Consider the following 25,428-nt stretch of genomic DNA (forward strand, 5'->3'; position numbering starts at 1 on the left):
TTCCACTAACAGTTGCATTTATGTTGCAACAGTGTGTTGCAACTATTTGCCTATCTTCCCATTTCACTTCTTACCCAGAACAATGCATATACCATTAATTATTTGTCTTTATGTATAGAGAATTTTGTAATTGAATGAAGGACAAACAACAACAATTACTATTAGAACCAAGAGATCAAAGAAACAGCAAAACTACTTATTTGTGCAAAAAAAAAAAATTATATAGCAAGTCTTTTAGTAGTAACCAAAAATGGAGGGGGAGGGCGTTGGGAGAGTTTCATTCTCCTGGGAAATGGCTAAACAAATTGCAGTATATGAGTATAATAGAATGTTATTGTAGCATAAGAAATGATCAAAGTGACAATTTGGGAATGAAGTAAGCAGAATTAGGAGAACAATTGAAAGATTCTGGGAAGATGATGGAATAGGTTTGTGAATTCTAAACTCTATATATCTTTCACAAACAAGATAAAATAGTATGAACATAGAATGGTAAAAATAAACAAAAGTTGGAAAGAAATAGTAGTCCTCCCAGGAGAGGATCCAAAGAAAGATACCAGAAAGGTTTGGCCCTTGTGAAGTATAAACACTTCTGTGCTAGTTCCTTTGCAACAACAAGCTGTGACCCCTGGGGTTAGGTAGATTGGGAGATAGCTTTAGCCCGCATCACAGGAATTTTTGCCTCCCATACAGTGTAGGGAGTCAGGAATCTGAGTCTGGGAAAATTGAGAGAACCTCTGCCAATGAGGGATGGCAAACCCATCTGTGCTGCTGAGGGAGTGAAGGAACTTAATACAAGTCCAGGGAGTACAGAATCAGTGGAGCAGCAATGTTGCTGACTGAGGGCATTTTCGGGAGAGTAGAGTTCTTGGTTTTGGGTTCTAGGCTAAAAGGGATAACTGAATCAAGACCTGAAATCAGAGGTACCACATGCCCCAAGCTAGAAGTGATTATTATAATATACCACAAAATAAGTGAGCAAAGGAGAAAGAACCCTACCATGGAAAGTTATTTGGGGAATAGGGAAGACCAGGGTTCATCTTCAGAGAAGAACAATGAAGCAGAAAAAAAAAGTCTCTCTTACTGCAAAGAGTAAACTTAAATGGTCACTTGCTCAAAAAGAATTCATAGAAGAACTCAAAAAAGATTTAAAAAATCAAATGAGAGAGTTTAAGGAAGAATTAAAAAAAAAAAAACAAGCCAAAAAACGCCCAAGAACATTATGAAAAGAAAGTCAGCCAACTAGAAAAGAAGATCCAGAATCTTAAGGAAGAAAATGACTTCTTGAAAACTAAAACTGGGCAAGGTATAAAAGATCAAAAAATAATTAAACAAAATATCAAGAATGAAAAAATAGAAGAGAAAGTGAAATGACTCATTTAAAAAATTAGCTGATCTGGAGAACAGATCAAGAAGAGAAAATATAAGGATAATTGGACTATCAAAAAGCTATGATAAAAAAATACAAAAATATTTAAAGAAAATTGCCCTGAAGTGTTAGAACAAGAGGAGAAAGTGGAAATAGAAAAGATCTATTGATTACCATCTGAAAGAGATCCTGTGAGGGAAATCTATAGGAATATCATAGCCAAATTTCCACCTTCCAAGTCAAGAAGAAAATTTTATAAGCAACACACATACACAGACAGAATCAAATCAAATGTGGCAGAGCCACAGTTAAAGTCATGTGGGATAGGAAATAAGAAATACAAAAAGACATAATAATAAAGATCAAGAGTAAAATTTATAAGGTAAAAAAAACCCGGGTAGTAATTATTTATCTCAAAGTTAAATCTAAAATAGATTTAATAAAAAGAGAAAAACAGAGAAACTACACTGTATTGTCAATCAATATTGTTTAAAGCTATTTAAAATAACTAGATAGTGTAAGGTTAGAGTATTGCTGTAGTGTAGAAAATGAGGAGTTGGTGGATTTAGAAAAATATGGAAAGACTTGGATTTATGAAGGAAGATTTTATTTACCTTCAGAGAAATGAGTAGTCTTATATAGATGTAAATGAATGCATATGTTTATATATGTGTATTATAGAAATCTATTTATATGTACATACTATGAATGTGCATGTATGTGTATACATACACATATATGAACATATAAATATATCCATGCTTAATTGTAATTAAATGTATTCATGCTTTTTGGTTGGGAGGAAGAGAGGAAAGGAGAAAAAAGAATAAAGTAAAAACTACACAGCAAGGAACCATAGAAAATCTAAAAGAAAGCAAAAAATGATGGACAACTCTAAACACAATGTGTAGTATTTATTATTAAGCTTTCTTGAAATGGAACTGTATTGTTTTATATTTTGAATTTCTTATGTTTTTGTTATGCACATGGCAATAATTTTTTCTTTCTAGTTTGTATTTAAGTTTGTATTAAGCTAAAAAATAAAGATTTTTTTTTTAAAGAGAGAATGATTTATCTAATGATTAAAACAGAGAAAACTAATTCAAAAAACTTTGGAACTCAGGTTAATTTAATGATAATAATTAAAAGCTAATATTTATATATAACAAATGTATGTATTTATGTGTCTATATGAGATATGAGTATAATTACACATATATACGTATGTACATAAAAACACATTTACACATTCACTCACATACTCCATTCCCAAACATGATATGCCAGTTACTGTGTTAAGCACTTTACAATCATTATCACATTTAATTCTCAAAACAACCCTGGGGGATAGGTAAACTATGAGTGTAGAAGACAAAAGATTTTATGGGGCACTTACCTATTGTCAGGGCTTGATGAACTTAAAATACAGAAAGACACATATATTTTCAAGCATTGCCCATGTAGAAATTTGGTCTGTAGATGATGCATTTTGTTTTCCCTTGTCTTCCTTTTCCTCTTAGCTTCCTTCTGTAATTTCCCCACTCTCTTCCCCATCCTCTTCCTCCTTTCTTTTCCCTTTATCTTCCTTTACTCATTTCTTTTCTTTTTCTTTAATAAGAAAGTGATATTGGTGGGAGAGTCAGATTATAAATGCATTTAAAATAAATTTGTATTTTTTTAAAAAGAAGCTGGTGCTCAGTCTGCATCTTGAAGAGAGGTACTCCGAGAGGTAGAATTATAGAAGGATTTCATTCCAGGAATGGAAGATAGTCAATGTAAAAATTCAGAAATAATAATCGAGCTGCAAGAAGAAATAGACAGCAAAACTATAATAGAGGGAGATCTCAACCTTGCATTCTCAGAACTAGATAAATTAAAGCACAAAAAGTTAAAGAGATAAATAGAATATTAGAAAAGTTAGTTATGATAGATCTTTGAAGAAAACTGGAGACAGAAAGGAGTATACTTTTTTCTCGGCAATTCGTGGAACCTATACAAAAAAATGACCATATATTAGGACATAAAAACATCAAATTCAAATGCAGAAAGGCAGAAATAGTAAATGCATCCTTTTCAAATCATGAAGCAATAAAAACTACATTCAATAAAAACCCAGGGGAAAATAGACCAAAAAGTAATTAGAAACTAAATAATCTCATCCTAAAAAATGAATGGGTGAAACAGCAAATCATAAATACAACTAATAATTTCACCCAAGAGAATGACATTAATGAGACGAGATACCATAATTTGTGGGATGCAGCCAAAGAGGTAATAAAGGGAAATTTTATATCTCTAGAGGCTTACTTGCATATAATAGAGAAAGAGAAGATCAATGAATTAGGTTTGAAACTAAAAAAGCTAGAAAAAGAAAAAATTAAAAACCCCAAACACTGAATTTGAAATTCTAAAAATAAAAGGAGAGATTAATAAAATTGAAAGTAAAAAGAAAAAAAACTATTGAATTAATAAAACTAAGAGTTGGTTTTTATGAAAAAACCAAGAAAATAGATAACTCTTTGGTAAATTTAATTAGAAAAAGGAAAGAGGAACATCAAATTGTTAGTCTTTAAAAATGAAAAGGGAGAACTTTCCACTAAGAGAAAATTAGAGCAATAATTAGGAGTTAACTTTGCCCAACTTTGTGGTAATAAATTTGATAACCTAAGTGAAATGGATGAATATCTTCAAAAATATAGGCTGCCTAGATTAACAGAGGAGGAAGTATCTTGCTTAAACAATCCCATTTTAGAAAAAGAAATAGAACAAGCTATTAATCACCACCCTAAGAAAAAATCCCTAGTGGATTTACATGTGAATTTTACCAAACATTTAAAGATTAACTCCAATGCTATATAAACTATTTGAAAAAATAGGGAATGAAGGAGTCCTACAAATTCCTTTTATTACACAGACATGGTACTGATACTTAAACCAGGTAGGACAAAAACAGAGAAAGAAAATTATAGACCAATCTCCCTGATGAATATTGATGCAAAAATCTTAAATAAAAATTAGCAAAAAGATTACAGAAAATCATCCCCAGGATAACACACCATGACCAAGTAGAATTTATACCAGTAATGCAGGGCTGGTTCAATATTAGGAAAACTATTAGTATAATTGACTATATCAATAACCAAATGAACAAAAACCATATGATCATCTCAAAAGATGCAGAAAAAGCATTTGCTAAAATCCAACAACTATTCCTATTAAAAACACTAAAGAGCATAGGAATAAGTGGACTTTTCCAAGAAAAAAAATTTCAGAAAGAAGAATTTTCTAAATAAGAAAAAGAAAAAAGGTCAATTGAATGGTTTATGGTGTGTGGAAAAGAGTTTTATTTGATGAAGTTTGAAATGTAGATTGAAATTAGTAGAGTTGGTTCTATTATGTGTCCAAAGGTAGCAGGAAATATCATTTTGTGGTACATTTGGTCATCCCATAATTCTTCATAATAAATATTTATTAAAAAATACCAAAAAAATGTCTGTAGCTTATATGTAGACTTCTCTTTGGAAAGGATGAAGTGTTTACTGAAATTTATGAAATACTTGGAAGATCTCATTAGCATATACTTTGATATTGAATCATTTAAATTCAAAGGTATGAATAGACCAGGACTGTGAAAAATATGTTGAAAAATTTGCCTAGAGGCCAAAGACTTGTACACTACACAGAAGCCTCACACTATGATTGATCATCATACATTTCTTTCTTCAAAAAAGAAATCACTGTATGGACATGGTGAACATCTTGAATAATATCACAAAATGAAATTGATTACATTTTAAGAAATAAGAAAGTGCTTATTGTTGATGTTGGAGTTATTCCTGAATCAGCTAAGTATAGCCAGAACACTGACTTGTTAGAGCCAAGAAAAAAAATTAATACAAAGCTAGAAGTAAAAATAAAAATGTGCATAAGAAATATCATGGAATTAAAATAACCATTCTGATTTATCTAAGCAAGCAAATAGTGTCAAAGATGGAAAATGATGAAAGAAATAATTTCATACAGAAGTTAAACTAATACAAATAATTTACTATATTGAAGAAACCAAAAGAGCCTAAAAACTGCCTTTCCCAGCAAATGATTTATTTACTAAGCAAAGATCTATGGCGAGGAAGGGCAACACTTATTTAGAATATATATTCATTTGTAAAATCTCACAGAGAAAAATGTTGGAAAATTATGAACCTGTATAACTATAAAATATGGGAAAGTTGTTCTTTCCTGTGGATAGGGGAAAATAATTTAAAAAAAAAAGGAGAAAATTTGGCTAGATAGCCAGATGATCAAAGTCATTCTGAGTGTATTTGAAGATGCATGTAAGAAGAAGACAACAAATAGGTGAAAGATGAAAAAGATTTGCAAGATTTTTTTTTTAAATAAACTTTTCATCAGGGACAATGGAGCCACAACATTTGAATTTTTAATGTATAATAGTCTCATATGTGTTTGTAGAAGAAGTAGAAATGACAATGACGAAAATAAAAATTAGAAAAAGGATTTGGACCAGTCCAAGTGAATATATAGAAGAGATCAGTGTTGAAATCAGACTAGTTTTTAGGATATTGAAGGACTATTTCTCAGATTATTTAAAGGAAAGAATGAAAGCAAAAATATAGAAGAAAAATTTAGGACCTTACTGGTACTTAAAAAAAATCTTTGAATCTTTAATCTTTAATTCTTTCTTTAAAAAATAACTTCTGTTGTAACTCCAAGCAGTTATATTTGCTAGCTTCTTTCCTCTGTGTGTATGTATAAACATATATATGAAAATATATACATATCCATGTATAATTTTATGATAATTCATATATTTAACAAAGGATTCCTTGATTAGAGTATTAGGTAGGAAGAGGTCACCTTTCACAAGTACATTCATAGTAGTTATCTTTAGCATCACAAAATTGACAGAAAGCTATAGAGAACAGCAGATTCTATTATTCTGATTGTTCTTTGACTAATTTTTTTAAAAGCATGTAATTCAGTATAGCAAAATGTCACTTTAAGTGTTCTCTTCCAACAAGGAATCTCTTGTGGCATGTCAGCATCATATATTATTATTATTTAAAAGATATAATAAAGTTGATTTTGTTTGATAATTCTCTGATCATGCTAAAGCATAAAACATAAGACATATGCTCACCAAAACTGTTTTGTTTACTATTGTCAGAGAAGACTCAGATCAGGGTTCACATACTACTGTTGGATCATTCAGCCACCATTTGTATTTTGTACATTTTATTGTTAATTATGAGAAGAATGAATCCTCTTAGGACTCTTTTTTCAAAGCCTAGGCTCAGGGTCACCATTAAACCATTATATCTATTTATGCCCCTTATGAAGACTGGAGTATGGTGGTGTTTTGTGAATTGTAGCCCCTTTACCTATGTCAGAGATTTTTTTTTCCTTCCTACTCTATTCTCATTGGCTATGTTGATTAAGAGCCAGGCTCTGTTCATTCATTTGGGATTAGTTCTAGAGATAGTTTGAGACACAGTTGAGGTGTACTCAGAATTTAGCAGACATATACTCTTCAATTGTTCTTGAAGAAGCTTCTAAAGCCACTAAAAGGAGGAAATAATTTCAAGGATCATGATGTCCTGCAGAAGACAAGAGAATGGATTGTAGATTTAAGGGAGAAATAATTTTGTCAATTGGTAGGTGAACTAGATGAGGATAGCATGAGGAGATAAAGACTCTTGTTGCTCAGCAGTGCAGGAGGTGTGAGCTGCCTTGACTTCCCCTACCAACATTGTACTCTAAATAGTCTTCTCATGGATGTAGTTTAAATTTGTGGGAGAATGTGCTCCAGGTTTGTAGAAGTACAATTTTGTAACTACTCTTATTGTGCCATCCTAATAAATGCTTGTACTTTGAGCTAATTGCATGTACTGGCTAATTGTTAATGGAAAGTATAGGGGTAGGGTCTTGTGACCTATAGTTGGTTTTGTCTGTCTTTTTTTTTCCTCATTAGTATGTAAAGATATTTTGTAAAGATAATTTTCATATGTAAAGATAGTTTTCAATTTTCATTTTCACAAGATTTTAGGTTCCAAATTTCTTCTACCTCCCTTCCTTACATCCCTCTTTCCTAAGACAGCAAGCAATCTGATATGTTATACATATATAATCACTCCAAACTTATTTCCATATTTGTCATCTTGTAAAAGAAAAAACAGAACTAAAGGAAAAAATATGATAAAGAAAAAGCAAAAGAAGAAAAAAAAAGTATGCTTTGATCTGCCTTTAGTCTCTGTAGTTCTACCTGTGTATGTGGGTGGCATTTCCCATTGAAGTCCACTGGAATGTGGGACCTATAGTTTTTGGAATAAGAATAGCTACCCTTTTGGGAGTTAACTTTGAAGGAATGCTATAAAAAGAAAATGACATTGCATAATTCCAAATTTCAGATTTGGAAGTGATCTTGGAGGCCATCTAGTCAGATTTATATGTGAAAAGGAATTCTCTCTAGTCTGTATCCCATAAGTAGTAATCTGTTGTTTGCTTAAAAACCTCTATTGAAGTCACCCATGAAACCCATTCTATTTCTGGATAGTTCTAATTTTTAAGACACTTTTTCCTTAAATCAAACTAAATGTTTGGTTCTAGGATAGCTGTAATTGATGTGAGTATGGACTTCTCTGCTATGGATCATACTGAGATTATCCTTGGGATTCCTATTATAATTTCTATATTTATATAGTGAAAAGTTCATCATTCTTCTACATATTTTTAGTACTATAGTATAGGAAATTCCATCCCTTTCACCTCCCTCCCTCTCTTCCCCCCTCTTTCTTTCTTTCCTTTTTTCTTTCTTTCTGTCTCCTTCCCTGCCCCTCTCTATTTCTCTCTTCCTTCCTTCCTTCTTTCCTTCTCTTCCTCCCTTCCATTCTAATAACCAAAGATATCTTAAAGTGAAATGTTAGGAAGTAGTGGGTTTTCCCTTATTATAGGTCTTCAAATGGAGATGTGATAGTAACTTATTAGATATTTTTTAGAGGAAATTCTTGTTCAGGTACTATATAGTCTTGATAACATCTGAAATAATCCCATCTCTGTCATCTATAAACTATATCCCTCATTTAAACCCATCCCTATCCATTTTCAGAATTTGTATTTGGGGGGGGCATTGGTAAGACCTCCTTTTGTTAAACTTTATGAAGAAAGCCACTGTAGTCTATTTGCTCTTAGAACATGGCTGTGATCGCCAATACTTTTATACTAGACACGTCTGAAAATCTCAGCTCCCAGGACTGACTGTTAGTGAGAGAGTTAGTGAGACAGAAACTGGTCTAAGCTTGGGAACTAGATCTACCCACCACAGTGGGAAATGTTTGTGGAACATTGTTTCAGGAATTGTAGAAATCCAGGAAATCAAGTTAATAGTGATGGTGAGAGATTGTTGAGAGGACAAAGGACCATCAGTCAGGAAGACCTGAGTTTGAATTCTCCCCCAGATATTTACTAAATGCCTGACTTTGACATGACTTTTCTGAGCCTCAGTTTTCTTATCTGTCAAATAAAGGCATTGGATTTGATGGTTTTTAAGAGCCCTTCCAGTTCTATATTTGTAATGCAATGGATTTCCTTTTAGAATAGGGTTTCTAACCTTTAATGGGTCATGAGTTCCTTTGGCAGTCTATTGAAATCTATTGACCCTTTCTCAGAATGTTGTAAAATATATATACAATAAAATACATAGAATTCCAAAGGAAATCCATCATATTGAAATGTACTTATTAAAATGCTAAAAAAAAATACTAACAAACCTAAGTTCATGGCCCTAAGGTTAAAAACTCCTGTTCTTAAGTGCTGTGTTCATAGGGCAAACTGTGATTGGTTGTGCCAAGCTGGAAAGGCTCATTAATGGATTGTCTATCTGTCATCTGATGACAAGCTTGTTCAGTTTTAGTCAGCATATTTCCAAGTTAGCTTCAGGGAGATGGAGTTTTTAATCAACGTATTTTTCAAATATAATAAAATCTAGAATGGTACTAGTATTTATTGGTGGAGAGGAGAGCCCATGCAATGACATCATGGAAGCTTGATATATGGAAGCTAAGCAGAAAAGAAAAATGTTAACTTGGACACTTTTCTTTTCTTTCTTATTTTTAAAAACTTAGTATTTTATTTTTCCCCTCAAGCTATATGGAAAGACGATTTTTAACATTAGTCTTTAAAACATTGAGTTCCAGATTCTCATCCCTCCTCCTTTCCCATCCCACCACCATTGAGAATGCAAACAATTACATGGAGATTTTATATGTGTAATCATACAAAGTATCCCCATAGTTTTCATGTGATGAAAGAAAACATAAATAAAAAAAAACCCTCAAGAAAAATAAAGTTAAAAAAAAAGTATATTTCAATCTGTATTAGGCATTATCAGTTGTTTCTCTGGGGATGAATAGCATTTTCTATCATAAGTCCCTCAGATCATTTGTATGTATTGATTCACAGTGGATCATTTTATTACATGTATATATGCATATATATATACATATGTATATATATATGCATATATATATATATATATATATATATAAAATAAGTATTCTTATTACTTTGTACATATCACTTTGCATGGGCTCATGGAAATCATTCCAGGTTCTTCTGAGAGCATCCTGTTCATCATTTCTTATAGTACAATAATATTCTATCATATACCAAAATTTATGTAGCCATTCTCCAATTAATAGGTATCTCCTCAATTTCTAATTTTTTTTCTCCCCAGAAAAGAGCCTCTATAGATATTTTTTGAACAACTGGATCCTTTTCCTTTTTGTTTTTTATCTCTTTGGGGAACTAGACCTAGTAGTGATATTGCTAGGTCAAAGTATGCATGGTTTTATATACTTTTGGACATAGTTCCAAATCGCTCTTCAGAACTCTGCCAACATTAATAACTCATTTTCCCACATCAGCTCCATGTTTGTCATTTTCCTTTTCTGCCCTATTTTCCAATCTAATGGGTATGTGGTAGTACTTTAGAATTGTTTTATTTTGTATTTCTTCAATAAAGAATGAGTTACAGCATTTTTCATATGACTGTAGATAACTATGATTACTTCATCTGAAAACTGTTCATGTCTTGATCATTTATCAATTAGGGAATTGCTCTTATTTTTATGAAGTTGATTCATTTCTCTATGTTTAAGAAATGAGGCCTTTAATCAGAAAAAATTTGCTTCAATTTTTTTTTCACAATTACTTTTGCTAATTGTCTTTCACCTCATTTATTCTACTCTCTCTTTCTTTCTCTCTCTCTCTCTCTCTCTCTCTCTCTCTCTCTCTCTCTCTCTCTCTCTCTGTCTCTGTCTTTTCACTTTGTCCCTCAAGTATCTTGCTTCTGACTATCCCCTCCCTCAATTTGCCTCACATCTATCACCCTCATACATACCTTATCCCATTCCCTTCCTACTTTTCTGTAGTATAAGATTAATTTCTATACCTGATTGAGCGTGCATATTATTCTCTCTTTAAGCTAATTCTGATGAAAATGAGGTTTATTTATTCCTGCTCACCTTTCCTCCTTTCCCCTTCTCTGTAAAAGCCTTTTCTTGCCTCTTTTATGTGCAATAATTTACCCCATTCTACCTCTTCCTTTCTCTCTGTCTTAGTATATTCCTCTCTCACCCCTTAATTTTATCTTTTATATATCATCACTTCAACTTACATCTGTGCCCTCTGTCTATATATACTTCCTCTAACTGTCCTAATAATAGGAAAGTCCTATGAGTTACAAGTATCATTTTCCCATGTAGGAATGCAAGCAATCTAACTTCAAGTCCTTATGATTTCCCTTTCCTTTTTTTTTTTTTTTTTTAAATCTTTTTATGCTTCTCTAGAGTCTTGTATTTTAAAGTCAGATATTTTCGATATAGCATGGGTCTTTTCATTAAGGATGCTTGAAAACTCTTTATTTCGTTGAATATCCATCTCCTCCCCCAACAATTATATCCAGGTTTTGTTTGTTTGTTTGTTTGTTTGTTTTTTTTTTGCTGAGGCAATCAGGATTAAGTGACTTGTCCAGGGTCACATAGCTAGGAAGTGTTAAGTGTCTGATTTGAACTCAAGTCCTCATTACACCCCTAGCTGCTCGGATTATACTCAATTTTGCTGGGAAGGTGATTCTTGGTTGCAATCCTAGCTCCACTGCTCTCTGGAACATCATATTTCAAGCCCTCCAGTCCTTTAATGTAGAAGCCACTAAATCTTGTGTCATCCTGACTGTTGTTCCACTATACTTGAATTGTTTGCTATTGAATGCTTGTGATATTTTCTCCTAGACCTGGGAGCTCCAGAATTTCTCCTGGGAGTTTTCATTTTGGGATCTCTTTCAGGAAGTGATGAGTAGAGTCTTTCAATTTCTATTTTACCCTGTGGTTCTAGAATATCTGGACAGTTTTCCTTGAAAATTTCTTGAAAGATAATATTTAGACTCTTTATTTTGTTATGGCTTTCAGGCAGTTCAGTAATTTTGAAATTATTATTGTCCAGGTCAGTTGTTTTTCCAGTGAGATATTTCACAGTCTTCTATTTTTCTAGTCTTTTGGTTTTGTTTTATTGTTTCTTGATTTCTCAGAAAGTCATTAGCTTCCGTTTGCTTAATTCTAATTTTTAAGAAATTATTTTCTTTAGTAATATTCTATATACTTATATACCTTTTCTATTTTTCCAATTCTACTTTTAAAGGAGTTGTTTTCTTTTTGTGCCTCTCTTTCCATTTGGCCCATTCTGCTTTTAAAGATATTCTCTTTTGTTTTTTGTACTTTACTATTTGGCCTAGTCTATTTTTTAAGCTGTTATTTTCTTCAAAAGAGAGAGAGAGAGAGAGAGAGAGAGAGAGAGAGAGAGAGTCCCTTTTATTAAACTGGTATCTTATTTTTCATGATTTACTTGCATCTCTCTCATTTCTCTTCCCATTTTTCCTTTGCCTCTAATATAAATTTTACAAATTCTTTTTGAGCTCTTCCGTGGCTTGAGACCAATTCAAATTTTTCTTGGAGGCTTTGGATTTAGGAGCTTTGACTTTGATATCTTCTGAGTATATGTTTTGATCTTCCTTGTCACCATAGTAACTTTCTGTGATCAGAATCTTTTTCTATTGTTTATTCATTTCCTCAATTTATTACTTGACTTTTTACTCTTTGTTAAAACAGGGCTCTGCTTTCAGAGTGAAGGGCTCATTTCCCCAATCTCAGGGGTTTTGTTTAGCTGTTTTCAGAGATACTTCTAGGGACCTTTAAGTTTTCAATCTTCCAAGGTAGTATGATCTAAGGAGATGTGCATTTATTATTCTCCTAGCCTGTCCTCTGGTCTGTGGGCAACCACAAGCACTCTTTATTGTGAAGAGGGTCCCTGCTCCATTGTGGCTCTATTGTAGGCTCTGGTGTCCTAGTGCTCCTTTCTGCCTTAGGACTGTCATTTAGGACTGTGACTTGGATTCGAATATAGGCAAAGCAACAGACTCCTGCCTTGATACTAGCTAAAAGACCCTTGTAATCTCTTTATGACAAATTGTTTGACTCCCTTACTGTCTATGGGCTGAAAGCTCTCAAAGTGCCATTGCTGCTGCTCATTCAGTGGCTTCAACAGCCTGATCCCTGTTTGCTGGGGCTGGGGTTGTGCTGGTATGAACTGCCTTAGAATGTGCATCTCTCTGTCTGGTGCAACCAACCTTTCCAGCCATTCTTTTAATTTGTCTTTGGCATCTGTGGGTTGAGAGGTCTGGAAACTACCACTGCTGCCACTGATTCAGTTACTTAGAGGCTTGTTCATGGGGCTGGGGTTATGCTGACATGACCTGTGTTGGACTGCATTCCACTCTTACTCTTAAGACCTTCTAAGTTGTCTTGAGCTGGAAAATTGTTTCACTGTCTCTTTGTAGATTTTTCTGCTCTAGAATTCTTTAAGTCATTATTTAAAGGTATTTGAAAGAATTGGAGGAGGGCTCAGGTAAGTTCCTGTCTTTCCTCTGCCATCTTGGCTCTGTCTCTGAAACTTTTCTTTAGTATTGAAAATGGAAGTATGATATAAGCTCTATGTGTGAGACCTAATTGGCTTCCAAATGTTTGTTTAATTCTCCATTCTTTTTTTCATCCCTCTTTTGCTCTAGTACCTATTGTTTAGATGGTGTCGTACTTAATAAATGCTTATTATTGACTTTTGTTCTTTCTTTTAACCAAAAGTTCAGTGGATCAGAATGGCTGCAATGGTTAGATCTCTCATTTAGGAAGTATCTTTGGCTTGCTTAGGGGCATTCACTTTTTTTTTTCACCACATTTGGATTAATTAGATGCTAGTTTAAATGTTTTATTTAACATGTGGGGCATGACTTTCCTGAAACAGAAAATTGTTTATCTTACTTTGGAACACACCGAAGATGAATATGGTTAGTATCAAATATAGTCAGTGAGGAAACATCTTATAAATCACATAGGTTTCTGTGCCCTTGAGTCAGGGGTCATATCAGATACAGATGTTTCACTAGCATGTGTTCAGGTCAGTCAGGTGTTGTGAGGAAGCTATATGAGTAGCATCTGTATTTGGGCTCAGTCCCTGAATCAATCTTGGAGTTGAAAGGGACCTCTGAGACCATTTAGTCCACCATGTAACTACAAGAGTTCCCTCTCCAGCTTCCTTGACATGACAGATGATTATTCAGTTTGTGTTTGAAGACCTCCAGTGGTGGAGAGTCCACTACTTCCCAAGACAGCTTATTTCACTTTTGGATCATGCTAATAATTTTACATCTCTACCACTTCTACCTATTGCTCTCAGTTCTGCCCACTAGGGCCACACAGAGCAAATCTAATCTCTCTTCTTCCTCACATACTTATAGAGAGTCACCATGTTTCTCTCATCTTTTTTCTAGAACACACATCTCTGATTCCTTGGTCTTATCCTTATATGTTGTAGACTTGAGACCCTTCTCCATACTGGTTGCATTCCTGTGTATGTGTTCTCTAGCTCATTGGTGTCCTTTTTAATGGGAAGTACATCAAGTTTTAAAGAGTTTTCTCTCCTCTCCCTCTCCCTCTCCCTCCCCTCCCCTCTCCTCTCTTTTTCTTTCCTTTCCTTTCCCTCTTTCTTTCTCTTTTTCTTTCTTTTTTGCTGAGGCAATTGAGGTTGTGAGTTGCCCAGGATCACACAGCTAGGAAATGTTAAATATCTGAGGCCGGATTTGAATTCATGGTCTGCAGAATTCAGAATCTACAAAGAACATCGGGTTTTGCATTCTGGCATCCAATCAGATCTCCCTTTCTTCCCTCTAACATCCCCTCAAAGTGCTCCAAGGTCTAAAATTATTTATCTCCTGTCTCCTAATCTCTAATCAAAACTTCTTTCCTTTGGTGCAGCTAGATGTTCCGAGAGATTTATTAGCTTGACAGTGACTGATTCTTGCATGATCTTGGTATGACTGATTGTCCCATAGGCACCTCAAACTCAACATGTCAAAAACAGAACTCATTATTTCCCCTATCTCTCTTCTGAACCTTCTTGTTGCTACTGAGGACATTGCTAGTAGTAATACAGATCAACAACCTGAAGTCACCCTCAGCTCCCACTCTTTCTTATCCCACAATATATTATGAAGTCTTGTTAGTACTCTCTGCACAACATCACCTTAATCTGTCCCCTTCTCTCCTCTTATTGAGCATCATTCCTGTACAGACCCCTATCATTGCTCACTGAAATTATTATAATAGTATCCTTTTTGACACTCCAGAGTATGGCCTCAAGGCTTTTCCTTTTCCAATCCATATTCCAAAATAATATTCCTAATCATAAAATGTAAACTCTATAAGATATTTAAGGCATTCACAGTCTGGAGTCAACCTCCCTTTCCAATCTTATTATGCATGAGCCTCCATTATATACTCTGGTTCAGTCAAACTGGCCTTCATGCTACCCTTCATACACATTTAATCTCCTATCTTTGTGACTTTGTACTGTTAAGTCCTAATGCCTGGAATGTACTCCTTCATCACCTCCACATGTAAGAATCCTTTTTTTCCTTCAAGACCACACTCAAACATCTCCTCATATATAGACCTTTCCTCTTTTCCCTCCCAGACACTAGTGTTCTCCTCATTCCCAGTACATCACATTTCTTTTGTATTTATTTTCTGCATCTTTTTCTGTGTACATTTTGTTTTCTTCTGATAAAATGTCAGCTTATATGTTGCCTATCATACATATACTAGATGATTGATAAATATACTAAATGATTGTATTGACTAATTGCTTTTTTACCTTGGCAGATGTATCTCAATTTTAAAAACATATTACTTGTTAATTCAAATTAATCTTAAATTGATAGACTTTCAGGCAGTGACAATACTAAGAAGAAAATTCAGCAATTTTTATGGGGGAAGATATTTTGGGGTGAGTGGGAAACTACCATGTTGTTCCTGACGCAGTTTTCCCATTAGTTTTTGCTTTCTATCTCTAAAACGAAAGATCTTTTTTTCTTCCCCACCCTCACTGGATGAAATGGTAACTGAAGGGTGTGGAGGTGGAAAAAAGGAAAGGGAACTCTGGGAGTGGCAGCCAGTGCTACCTGAATGTTTGGGAGGGAGAAGTAGCACATTATCATTTTAAACTTCCCAGGTATTTTCTCTACCTCACCCCTCCACTGCTCAGAGCATCTGTACCTCATTGAGGGCTTCATAATGAGAAAGGACAATGTTCCCCAGCTGTGCTCTTCTCAAGAAAGAATTTTTGATGGTTTGCATTTGGTGTTGAATAGGTCCTTGGCTCTGGGGATTGGCAGCAGCTGGGTTGCCCTGCATGCTACAGCCCTCAGATAATTGGTAAAGAATTCACATAAGGCAGCAAGGCTGGTTTTACCCCATGGCCTGTCCCCACCTTCCCTGGGGGGAGCATAGATCCATGTAAACATGTAGACTGTGCTCTTTTATGGAAGAGACCCAAGCATTTTCTTTCTGCTAGGCCATAGGGTGGGGAATTAATATGTGACCCCATCATATGTCTTTTATGTGTATACACACACACACACTTTTTTTTTTGGAAGAAAAAGAGACAGAAAGCAAAGAGGGATGAATAAACCACTTAGAAAGAAACCTCAATTCCTGACAGCTGCAATTCTTTTTCTGTATTGTGATCTCTTTATATTTTGGTGGGATTTAAACAGTGATATATAATTCAACCCTTGAGTCAGTCTCTCAGTCAGCAAGCATTTATTAATCTTAGCATAGGTTTTAAGCTCTGGGTTCAAAGAAAGGCACAAAGGATCCCTGTCTTAAGGAGCTCATAATTTAATTTGGAATTCAACATGCAGACAGCCACCAACTAATTATATACAGGATAACTAGAAATATCAATAGAGGGAAGGAACTGATTTTAGAGAGAATTGGAAAAACCTTCTTAGAAAGTGGGATTTTAGATAGACTTTAGAGAAGCCATGGAAGTGAGAAGACAAAAATAGAAAGAATTCCAGGCATGAGGGACAGGCAGTGAAAATACCTGGAGTCAGGAGATGGAATATCTTGTGTGAAAAACAGCAAGGAGCCTTGTGTTACTGATCTCAGAGTATTTGGGGAGAGCCTGGTGTAGAAGACTGGTAAGGGAATAAAGGGTTGGTTAAGGAAAGGCTTGAAATGCCACAGGGTTTTATATTTGATCCTGCAGGTGATAGGGAGCTACTGGAGTTAATTGAATTTGGAGATGAGGTGGGGAGGTAACCAGGTCAGACCCGCTCTTTAGAAGATGAGTTTTGAAAGGTTAGTTTTGAATTAAGGTTGTATTGGAGTGGGGAGGGACTTGAGAAGAGGAAACCAACCAGCAGGCTCTTGCAATAGTCCAGACCAGAGGAGAGGATAGAGTTCCTGGCCTGGATTTAGAAAGCTCTGAATTCAAACAGGACCTTAGGCACAGTTTAGTGGTCTAAGCAACACTACTTGGTTAAAATGCAATAATAATAAGTATTATTCAAGTAAAATTCCCAGAAAATACTGAAATTTCACTTTGGCCAATAATACTAGTTGCTTTTGATCTCCTATTCCTATTCTAAAATTAAACCCAAATCACTACAGTTCTCTTTGATTGGCTAGCAAGCTTATTTAGTCGATGTTTGGGTCATGAGTGGATCATAGAGAATGTAAATAGCAATTGTTTCTGTTGGACCAGAAACTTTGGGGCATCTTTAGCTCCCAAATACAGACACACACACACATATGTATGGGCATATACATACATACATATGTGTGTATATGTATATATATTTGACTAGGTAGAAGAAGCCATTCTCTACCTCATTTCTTATCTAGACTTAATCCCTGAATGGGCTTTGCCTCAGTCAACCAGAGATCTATTAAAGACCTTAACTTAAAAAGATTTAGGTCTCCCACTACATCCAGGGCCATTTCCAGATGTCCTGACTCATATCTTGCCACTGGATCCAGATGACTCTGGAAGAGAAAGTGAGGCTGGTGATTTTGCACAGTCCTAACTCACTTAAATACAATTCATGATATATCATGGAATCATCTCCCTGATGTCACGGAGGGGTCAAGTCACTTAACAGCTTTTTGTCTCTTTTGTCCTTAAGGAGAAGGAAATGGCAAAGCACTCCAGGATGTTTGCTACGAAAACTCCATATGGGATCTTGAGGAATTGGACATGATTGATAGCCACCTGTCTCTTTTCTGGCATTCCCAACAAATGCTGAAATCAAATAATATAAACTTCTCTTTTTACCTGCCCATCTGGACATCAGTAGACTTTGAGTGAAAAGGGCCAAAGGAATTTGGGAAGAGAGAAAAGGTCAGGAAAATAGAGGTCTTTGTGATCTAAGGCCTATTCAATACAATCTAAAATAATGGAGAAGTTATCCACAAATTAATAGTGATCCAGAACCTATCTAGGTCAATCCTGATGTCACTGGTGTTCAGCTAGTAAGTCAAGTCAAAACACGATCTTGGGTGGCACCTTCTCTTTATCTTTAGTTAAGTTTGGCACCAGTGCTCATGTCCTCACCTTGATTAAAAAATGTGATTCCTTCCTTCTACCTTACACTATCTTGATCTTGTACAGGGCTGATTCATTTCTACAGAGTTGATGCAGCACAGCTTGCTAACCTTACTTTTCTGCTTTCTGGGAGTCAGACAACTGAATACAATCCATCAGGGGTAGGTTTTTTTGGGGGATGGCTGGTGTCTATTTGATGACTGGTGTGTGGGGTCTGGGTGGGAGAACATCTTTTTTTCTTGCCTTTGGAGTGATCAGGGTCATGATTACTAAATGCTAAACTTTTTGGTTTCTGGTTTGTAACAGAAAGACAAATTTGATGGACTTCTCTCCTGCCTTAATCCTCTGTGTGTATGTGTGTGTGTGTGGAGACAGACACAGAGGGAGAGAGATAGGGAGGAAGGGGAAGATAGAGGGAGATAAAAGAAAGCAGGGGGGGAAGTAAAAGAAGGGGAGAGAGAGAGAGAGAGAGAGAGAGAGAGAGAGAGAGAGAGAGAGAGAGAGAGAGAGAGAGAGAGAGAGAGAGAGAGAGAGAGAGAAAGGGAGAGATGGTGGAAGAGACAGAGAGAATAAACACCTTGTGCACCTTCCCTAATGCCTTGTACCACCCCACTATGTACATGTACTATAATGTACCTCCCCTAGGAAATGCTTGTGGATGAATGAATTAATAAGCATTTTATTATGCACCACCCATACCAAAGTACTGTACTAGATGCTGGAGATACAAAATAAAAAGACAACAGTCTCTGCTCTTAAGGAGCTGATATATATAATTTTAGAATCATGGACCCAGAGTTGGGAGTCAGAGGACAGATGACTCAGCTGAACTGAGAGACCATCCACTCTACTTCCTACACAGTGTTAGGGTTAGGATATGGATTCAAGATCTATAATTGCTGAGCCAATGATTGCTCCCTTTTATCGGGTTACCATTAACTGGTAACTGGCTTTCAGATCCATTTTAAAAATCACTTCTATTTGGATTTCTGCTAACTTCTCAAAAGAAAGGAAGAATAAAGTAATTCACAATAAGTTGTGAATGAGTGAAAGCAGGACTTAAACCAGAAGCATTTACACTTTAAAAGAATCTACTTGTTGATGCCAAGGAATGACTATGTAAGGATAAAATTTCAGACTATGTGAGCAGTTGAATTGGGAGTGGGGAGGTCAGATTCTTGAGTAGAGACTTTCATTTTTTAGTCACGTAAGGATAACCTACTCAGTATTCCTTATCCTCAAATTACTAAAAATCCTCCTTTTACTCATAAATATCAGTCCTTGGGATCCTAAGAGTTGGAGTTTTAATGGCCTTCTGATTCTGGTTCTTAGAGTTAGACCATCTGATTCTGATCCAGTCTCCTCATTTTATCGATTGGGAAATTGACCCAGAGGGGTAAGAAGTAGGTCTTTGATTTGAACCCAGCTCCTCTCTCTGAAAATTCAGAGCTCTTTCCATTACTTCTTACATTTCCAAATTAGAATAGTTTCAAAGTACCTTCATAATCAAAGTCTTTGTTTGTTTCTGTAGTGTCCCATTCTTCATGATCCCATTGGCGTTTTTTTTTGGCAGATATACTGGAATGGATCACCATTTCTTCTTTAGCTCAATTTACAGATGAGGAAACTTAGGCAAAAAGTGTTAAATGACTTTCCCAATGTCTGAAGTCAGATTTGAACTCACCATGAGTTTTCCTGACTTTAGACTCAGGGCACTACCTGTCTTGCCACCTAGGTGTCCCAATCATAGTCTTACTAAAAATAAGATTGTAACACTTAAGCCTCTTTGAAATGCTACCCAGTTGAAATTCAAGTTGTGATTACACAATTACAGGTTTATCTACAATGAGGTGGAAATGTTTGCATCTCAGTCTATTTGGGCCCTTTTTGTATAGATCCTTCTTCTATTTCCTCAAGAAAAACACTGGGAATATCACTTTACTACTTATTAAACTCTAATGAGTATAGTCAAATGCACAGTTCTATGGAATTTTAGACCCATCACACTATGGCTCTTGGCTTTCCTGGTTTATTACACATTGCTCTACTTTGTGTACCCTTCAGTCTAGCCCAACTTCTCATTGTAATGTTCCTTATATAGGACACTCCCTCTCCTGTCCCTGTATCTTTGCAGGCTTTCTTTCATGGCTGGATTGGATGCATTGCTTCTCCCATCTAACACTCAGAATCTCTAACTGCTACTGGTCTTTACTGAGCCTTCACCTTTTTTAGCTACTCCTGTTTTCTTTATGAAATTGCCTTGAATCTTTCCATGGATGACATCTCTTAAGGGCAGGGGTTATTTCTTTTTTGCATTTTTTCCTCAGGACCTAAAATTTGTGTGGCACTTAACTAAATTCTTATTGACCATTTGGTTATATGCTTCTTGAACATATTTCTGTTGTCACTTCCATGTACTAGTGTTAGAATTTTGTAGTTTAGCAATTTAAATTTTTTCAGTGATGATGTTTTGGACCAAGGCTTGACTTTGACTATACATGGGACATGGGAATCCCTTTCAAGTCTTGAATTCCTTGGTTCTAAGATCCTAGGATTGCCTGCAGTATATCCTTTATATCAGAAAAATCATGTTGCAGAAGATGGCTGAATTCTCTGGATTGAGAGGAAGCTTGGGGAGGATATAGTCAATATTCAAAACCCTACTACTTAGCTTTGGAACAAAGTGATAACATTATTTCCTAATCAGTCATTCCTTACAGCATCTGAGTAAGAAGGGTGCTTGTGTATATGCTTCTCTGCTTAATTGCAATCATGCTTCTTTCTTTGCTGAATTGAGGAGGTATTGAGGAATGGTATCTCAAAATTCATGTTGCTGGGCTGGATGTCTGCCCTGGCTTTTAGGAGAAATCTCGGAGGTTGCAGGGCTTCTTGCAAGTGGGGCTAGAAATGCTTAGCAACCAGTTTTATTGTGATGGCACCAGAAATGATTACGCTCAGGCAGAGACTTTTGGGGAGTCCCTGCTTACAGCCAGCTTGGCATTTCAGGACCTGAAATCACAATGTTGTTAATTCTGCCTTTTTTTTAAGTCCTAAAAATATGGCAGCTCACATGAGACTGTAAAAAAGGGAATTTGGAATGAGGAAATGGGCATTTTCAGGTTTTTCTGTAATTTCTTACTAATTATATGCATAAGTCACTTAACCTACATAACTTCAGATTTCTTATCTGTAAAACAATGAATAATACTGTCTACCTCATACATAAGGTTCTTGTGCTTAGTAAACTTTCAGTTACTATATACATATACTTTTTTTTTTATTATTAACATCCTGACTTTTTGGAGAGGAATGGTAAATACTATAATGGGCACATCCTTCTTATCTGATATTTCTGAGCCACTGATGAGAGTGGGACAACTATTTTCAAGACCATTCTAGATCATTAGACCGAGTAAGAGGTAGATTGTCCACTTAAGAAAACCAGTTTGAGAAAGCAGAGTCTCCAGTTGTCCATGGCTAGACCCAATGATTGTCCCTTTATATTATATATATTATATATGTATATTTCATATTTATATTATGTATATTTATAATGTATACATATTATTTATTTTAAAGATAACTATTTCTAGTCAAAATTTTCAAATTTTTTTCTGCTAGGTGAGATAAACATTCTGTCCATTCTCCCTTCTAGTTCATCTCCTTTTAGTACAGAAGATAACTTGTGTGGCCTTAATATTACTATATAATTATATTGAATTATATTACTAGCATAATTATGCAATAGTGCCTTGTATCTGTATAGCTCTTTATGGTTTATGAATTATATTCTTTTAATATCATCTAATTTGAACCCTTTTCTTTTCCCTCTCCTCTTCTCTTCCCCCCCCCCCCCCCCCCAACAACCTTGTGATCTATGTCAAGTGCGCATTGTTAGTTCTATTTTACATAGATTCCATTTGGATCAGAGAAATTAAGTAGCTTGCCCAAGGTTATACAACTAGGTTAGAACAGAACTGGGACTCAAATCTACAAGAAAATAACAAGTATATCCTATTGAATGCCCTGCTTTAATGGATTAGAATGTTTTGAAGTTAGATTGCCACTAGCCAAAGCATTGCTGGTCCTATTTACATTTGAGTGATAACGTTTATCTATAATTGGGTGCTATTTAGTTCTTATACTTTGGTAAGCCCTCTTTATTCTCCTCCCAAATCTGGCTTTTACTGTTGATTTATTTCATAAACCTTTTATTCAAAATACCCTTGTCCACTAATTCAGCACTGGTTATTATATGAAATCTAATGATGTTTTTCTTTCTTTCTTAAATACAGAATGTCTAAACATTTTTTTTTTTTTTTTTTTTTTTTTTGGCAAAGCTACAAATTCAGTTCTAGAAAAGGAAGAATGTTTAGACCATCTCCCTTTACAACCTGTTGGGACAAGTTTATTTTTCCATTATGAGTTAACTCTGGGGTGAATCTTGACAGATTTCCAGGAGGAATTATACTGTGAGTTCTACTTCTCTTTTCTCACATGCCTTTACAATAGAAGCCATGGTACCTCCTTTATCTACCTACCTCATTGGGTTGTTTTGAGGTTCCAGTGGCAATCGCATTTGAAGGAAACTTGGTATAAAGGGAAAGAACTATGGCTTTGGAATCAGAAGTCCTATGTGATAAGGACTAGAGGTATTACCGCCATTCTATATATGAGGAGATCATGATTTAGGTTAAGTAACTTTCCCAAAGTCACACAGCTAGTAAATGTTAGAGGTATAATTTGAAACAAGACATATGTGGGTCCAAAGCTAGTTCTCTTTTCACTATACCATATTGCATCTGAATCCATATCTGATACACAGGATGTTAAATTAGTCAAATTTGCCAGAAATTCCTCTAAACCAGTTCTCAACTTCTAGTGGAGCTACAGAACCAAAATGAGTTGTAGGGCTGGTGGGGTGGGGAGGAGAAGAAAAGGGTGATTTTATTTACTTATTTATTATTTTAAGAGTTATTTTTTCCTAATTACGTATAAAGGCAATTTTAAAAATTCATTTAAAAATTTGAGTTCTACATTTTTTCTTCCTTCTTCCCTAAAATGGTAAGCAATTTGATAAAGATTATACATACTTACACATACATAGATATGTAATTATGTAAAACATATTTCTATTAGTCATGTTGTAAAAGAAGAAACAGACTAAAAGGGAAAAAATGAAGATAGTTAAAATAATGTGCTTGATTTGCATTCAGAGCTAATCAGTACTTTCTCTGGATGTAGACAAAATTTTTCATCATGAGTCCTTTGGAATTATCTTAGATGACTGTAATGCTGAGAAGAGCCAAGTCTTTCACAGTTGATTATTGTACAATGTTGCTGTTATTGTGTATAAAGTTCTTCTGGTTCAGGGAAGGGATTTTTATTCTCAGGCCCTTGAATTTGTTTTTAAACTATTTTGATAATTGTATTTTAATCTAATTATTTTCCTTTGTAATCTGTTGTAATTTTTATGTGCATCTAAAAACATTATTCCAAGAAAAGGTCCATGACAAGTAAAATGAAGATTAGGAACCCTTTATGTAAGAGAATGAACACTGGGAGTCAGCAAACCTGGACTCTAATCCCAATTATGATGATTAGATTATTAATTACATAAAAGTTCCTTCACCTCTCTGGGACCCTGTTTTCCTTATCTATAAAACAAGGGGATAAGGCTAAATGGACAATAAGATCCCTTCTAACTTCTAAATGAATCATCCTATGAACCTCTGAAAATATCTGCCATTCCAAACACTCCATCTCCTTCAAGAGCAGCTGTCAAATGAACTTGTCCTTTCCTCAACCTTTTTTAGCTCATGGCACTGTTGTTTTCCTTTCCTCAACCTTTTTTAGCTCATGGCACTGTTATTTGCCATGTACAGGTGGGAGCTTAATAAATGCTATTTGATGATGAGTTGATGTAAGCCTACAATACCTATTTGGATGGGAGAAAAATAATCCTTGTGTGTGCTTTATAGAGAAAAAGCCTGAGTGCAGCATAAGGCTCATTAATTTTAAGCGTTCAATCTAGAAAATGCAAAACAATATTCAGCTTAATATTAACATCCATATTCTGTATTGAAAATGTTACTTAAGAAAAGACTTGTATCTTATTTTAGGCATTAACAATATTTGAGAATTAAATGTGGTCTGAGTATTGACTAGAGGGCTGAAGGAGACGAGGTTTGTCCTTGATGCAAATATTTTCTGGTGAAGATCTGGTGTCTATTATAGGAGAAAAATATAATAGTTCTCAGCAATATAGACAGGTTCACTGCCTAGTGCCCTCTGCTTTTTTCCGTCTTTTATTATCTTTTTTTCCCCACTTGGATGACAAGTATCTGCCATTCTGAAGTTCTTAAACTCAGGTAAGAGTCCACCTCCTCTAGACTCTTTTTTTCATACATAAAGTTCCAACTTTAGTTTTAATTATTCAATAATTGCTTTTAAAGCACCTACTGTGTGCCATAGAACAACTAGGTGGCACAGTGGATAAAACATCAGTCCAAGAGTCAAGAACCCCTAAATTCAAATCTGGCCTCAGATACTTGTTAGCTGTGTCACTTAACTTTGCCTCAGTTTCTGAGCTGGAAACCGAAATAGTGAGCCATTCCAATATCTTTGCCAAGAAAACTCCAAATGGAGTTATGAACAGAGGGCCACGATTGAAAAATGACAACAATGTCAGATATTGAAATATCCCTTTCTCTTAAGAGGCTTACATTAATTAAATCAAGGGATTCTTAACATGCTGTACATGAATTTGTTTGTTCTTTAATCTTTGAACTGTATTTTATTATAATATTTTTCTTTGTCATATGATGTAGTTTACTTATGCATCTAAAAGCATTATAGTTGTCCTAAAGCTTCTCTAGACAGCCACAGGGCTCCATGATGCAAAAAAAAAGTTAAAAACCAGAGGGATCACAACATATAGGCAAATACATATAAAACAGTTTTTTTCTCTTCTTTTTTACCCTTACAAAGCAATTTCTTTCTTATTCATTCATTCATTTATTTTCATGAAGCAATTGATGTTCTGGTTT

General features: G+C 35.0%; 1 protein-coding gene across 2 annotated transcripts in view; it reads left to right on the plus strand.

Moving 5' to 3' along the window:
- The window catches only part of CPQ (carboxypeptidase Q), a 630,163-nt gene that overhangs the window by 45,647 nt on the left and 559,088 nt on the right, over positions 1–25,428 (plus strand). The window contains exon 1 of one of the 2 annotated variants that reach the window (XM_031947016.1): positions 18,460–18,540. The exons of the other annotated variant lie outside the window; for it this stretch is intronic. Within the exon in view, the coding sequence (XP_031802876.1) occupies positions 18,470–18,540 (71 nt within the window). The 5' untranslated portion in view covers positions 18,460–18,469. Of the gene's footprint in view, positions 1–18,459; positions 18,541–25,428 lie in introns of those variants that run through there. 2 annotated transcript variants of the gene reach the window in all.

Source organism: Sarcophilus harrisii, chromosome 1 (assembly GCF_902635505.1).
Source record: "Sarcophilus harrisii chromosome 1, mSarHar1.11, whole genome shotgun sequence".
Classification (NCBI taxonomy): Eukaryota; Metazoa; Chordata; class Mammalia; order Dasyuromorphia; family Dasyuridae; genus Sarcophilus; species Sarcophilus harrisii.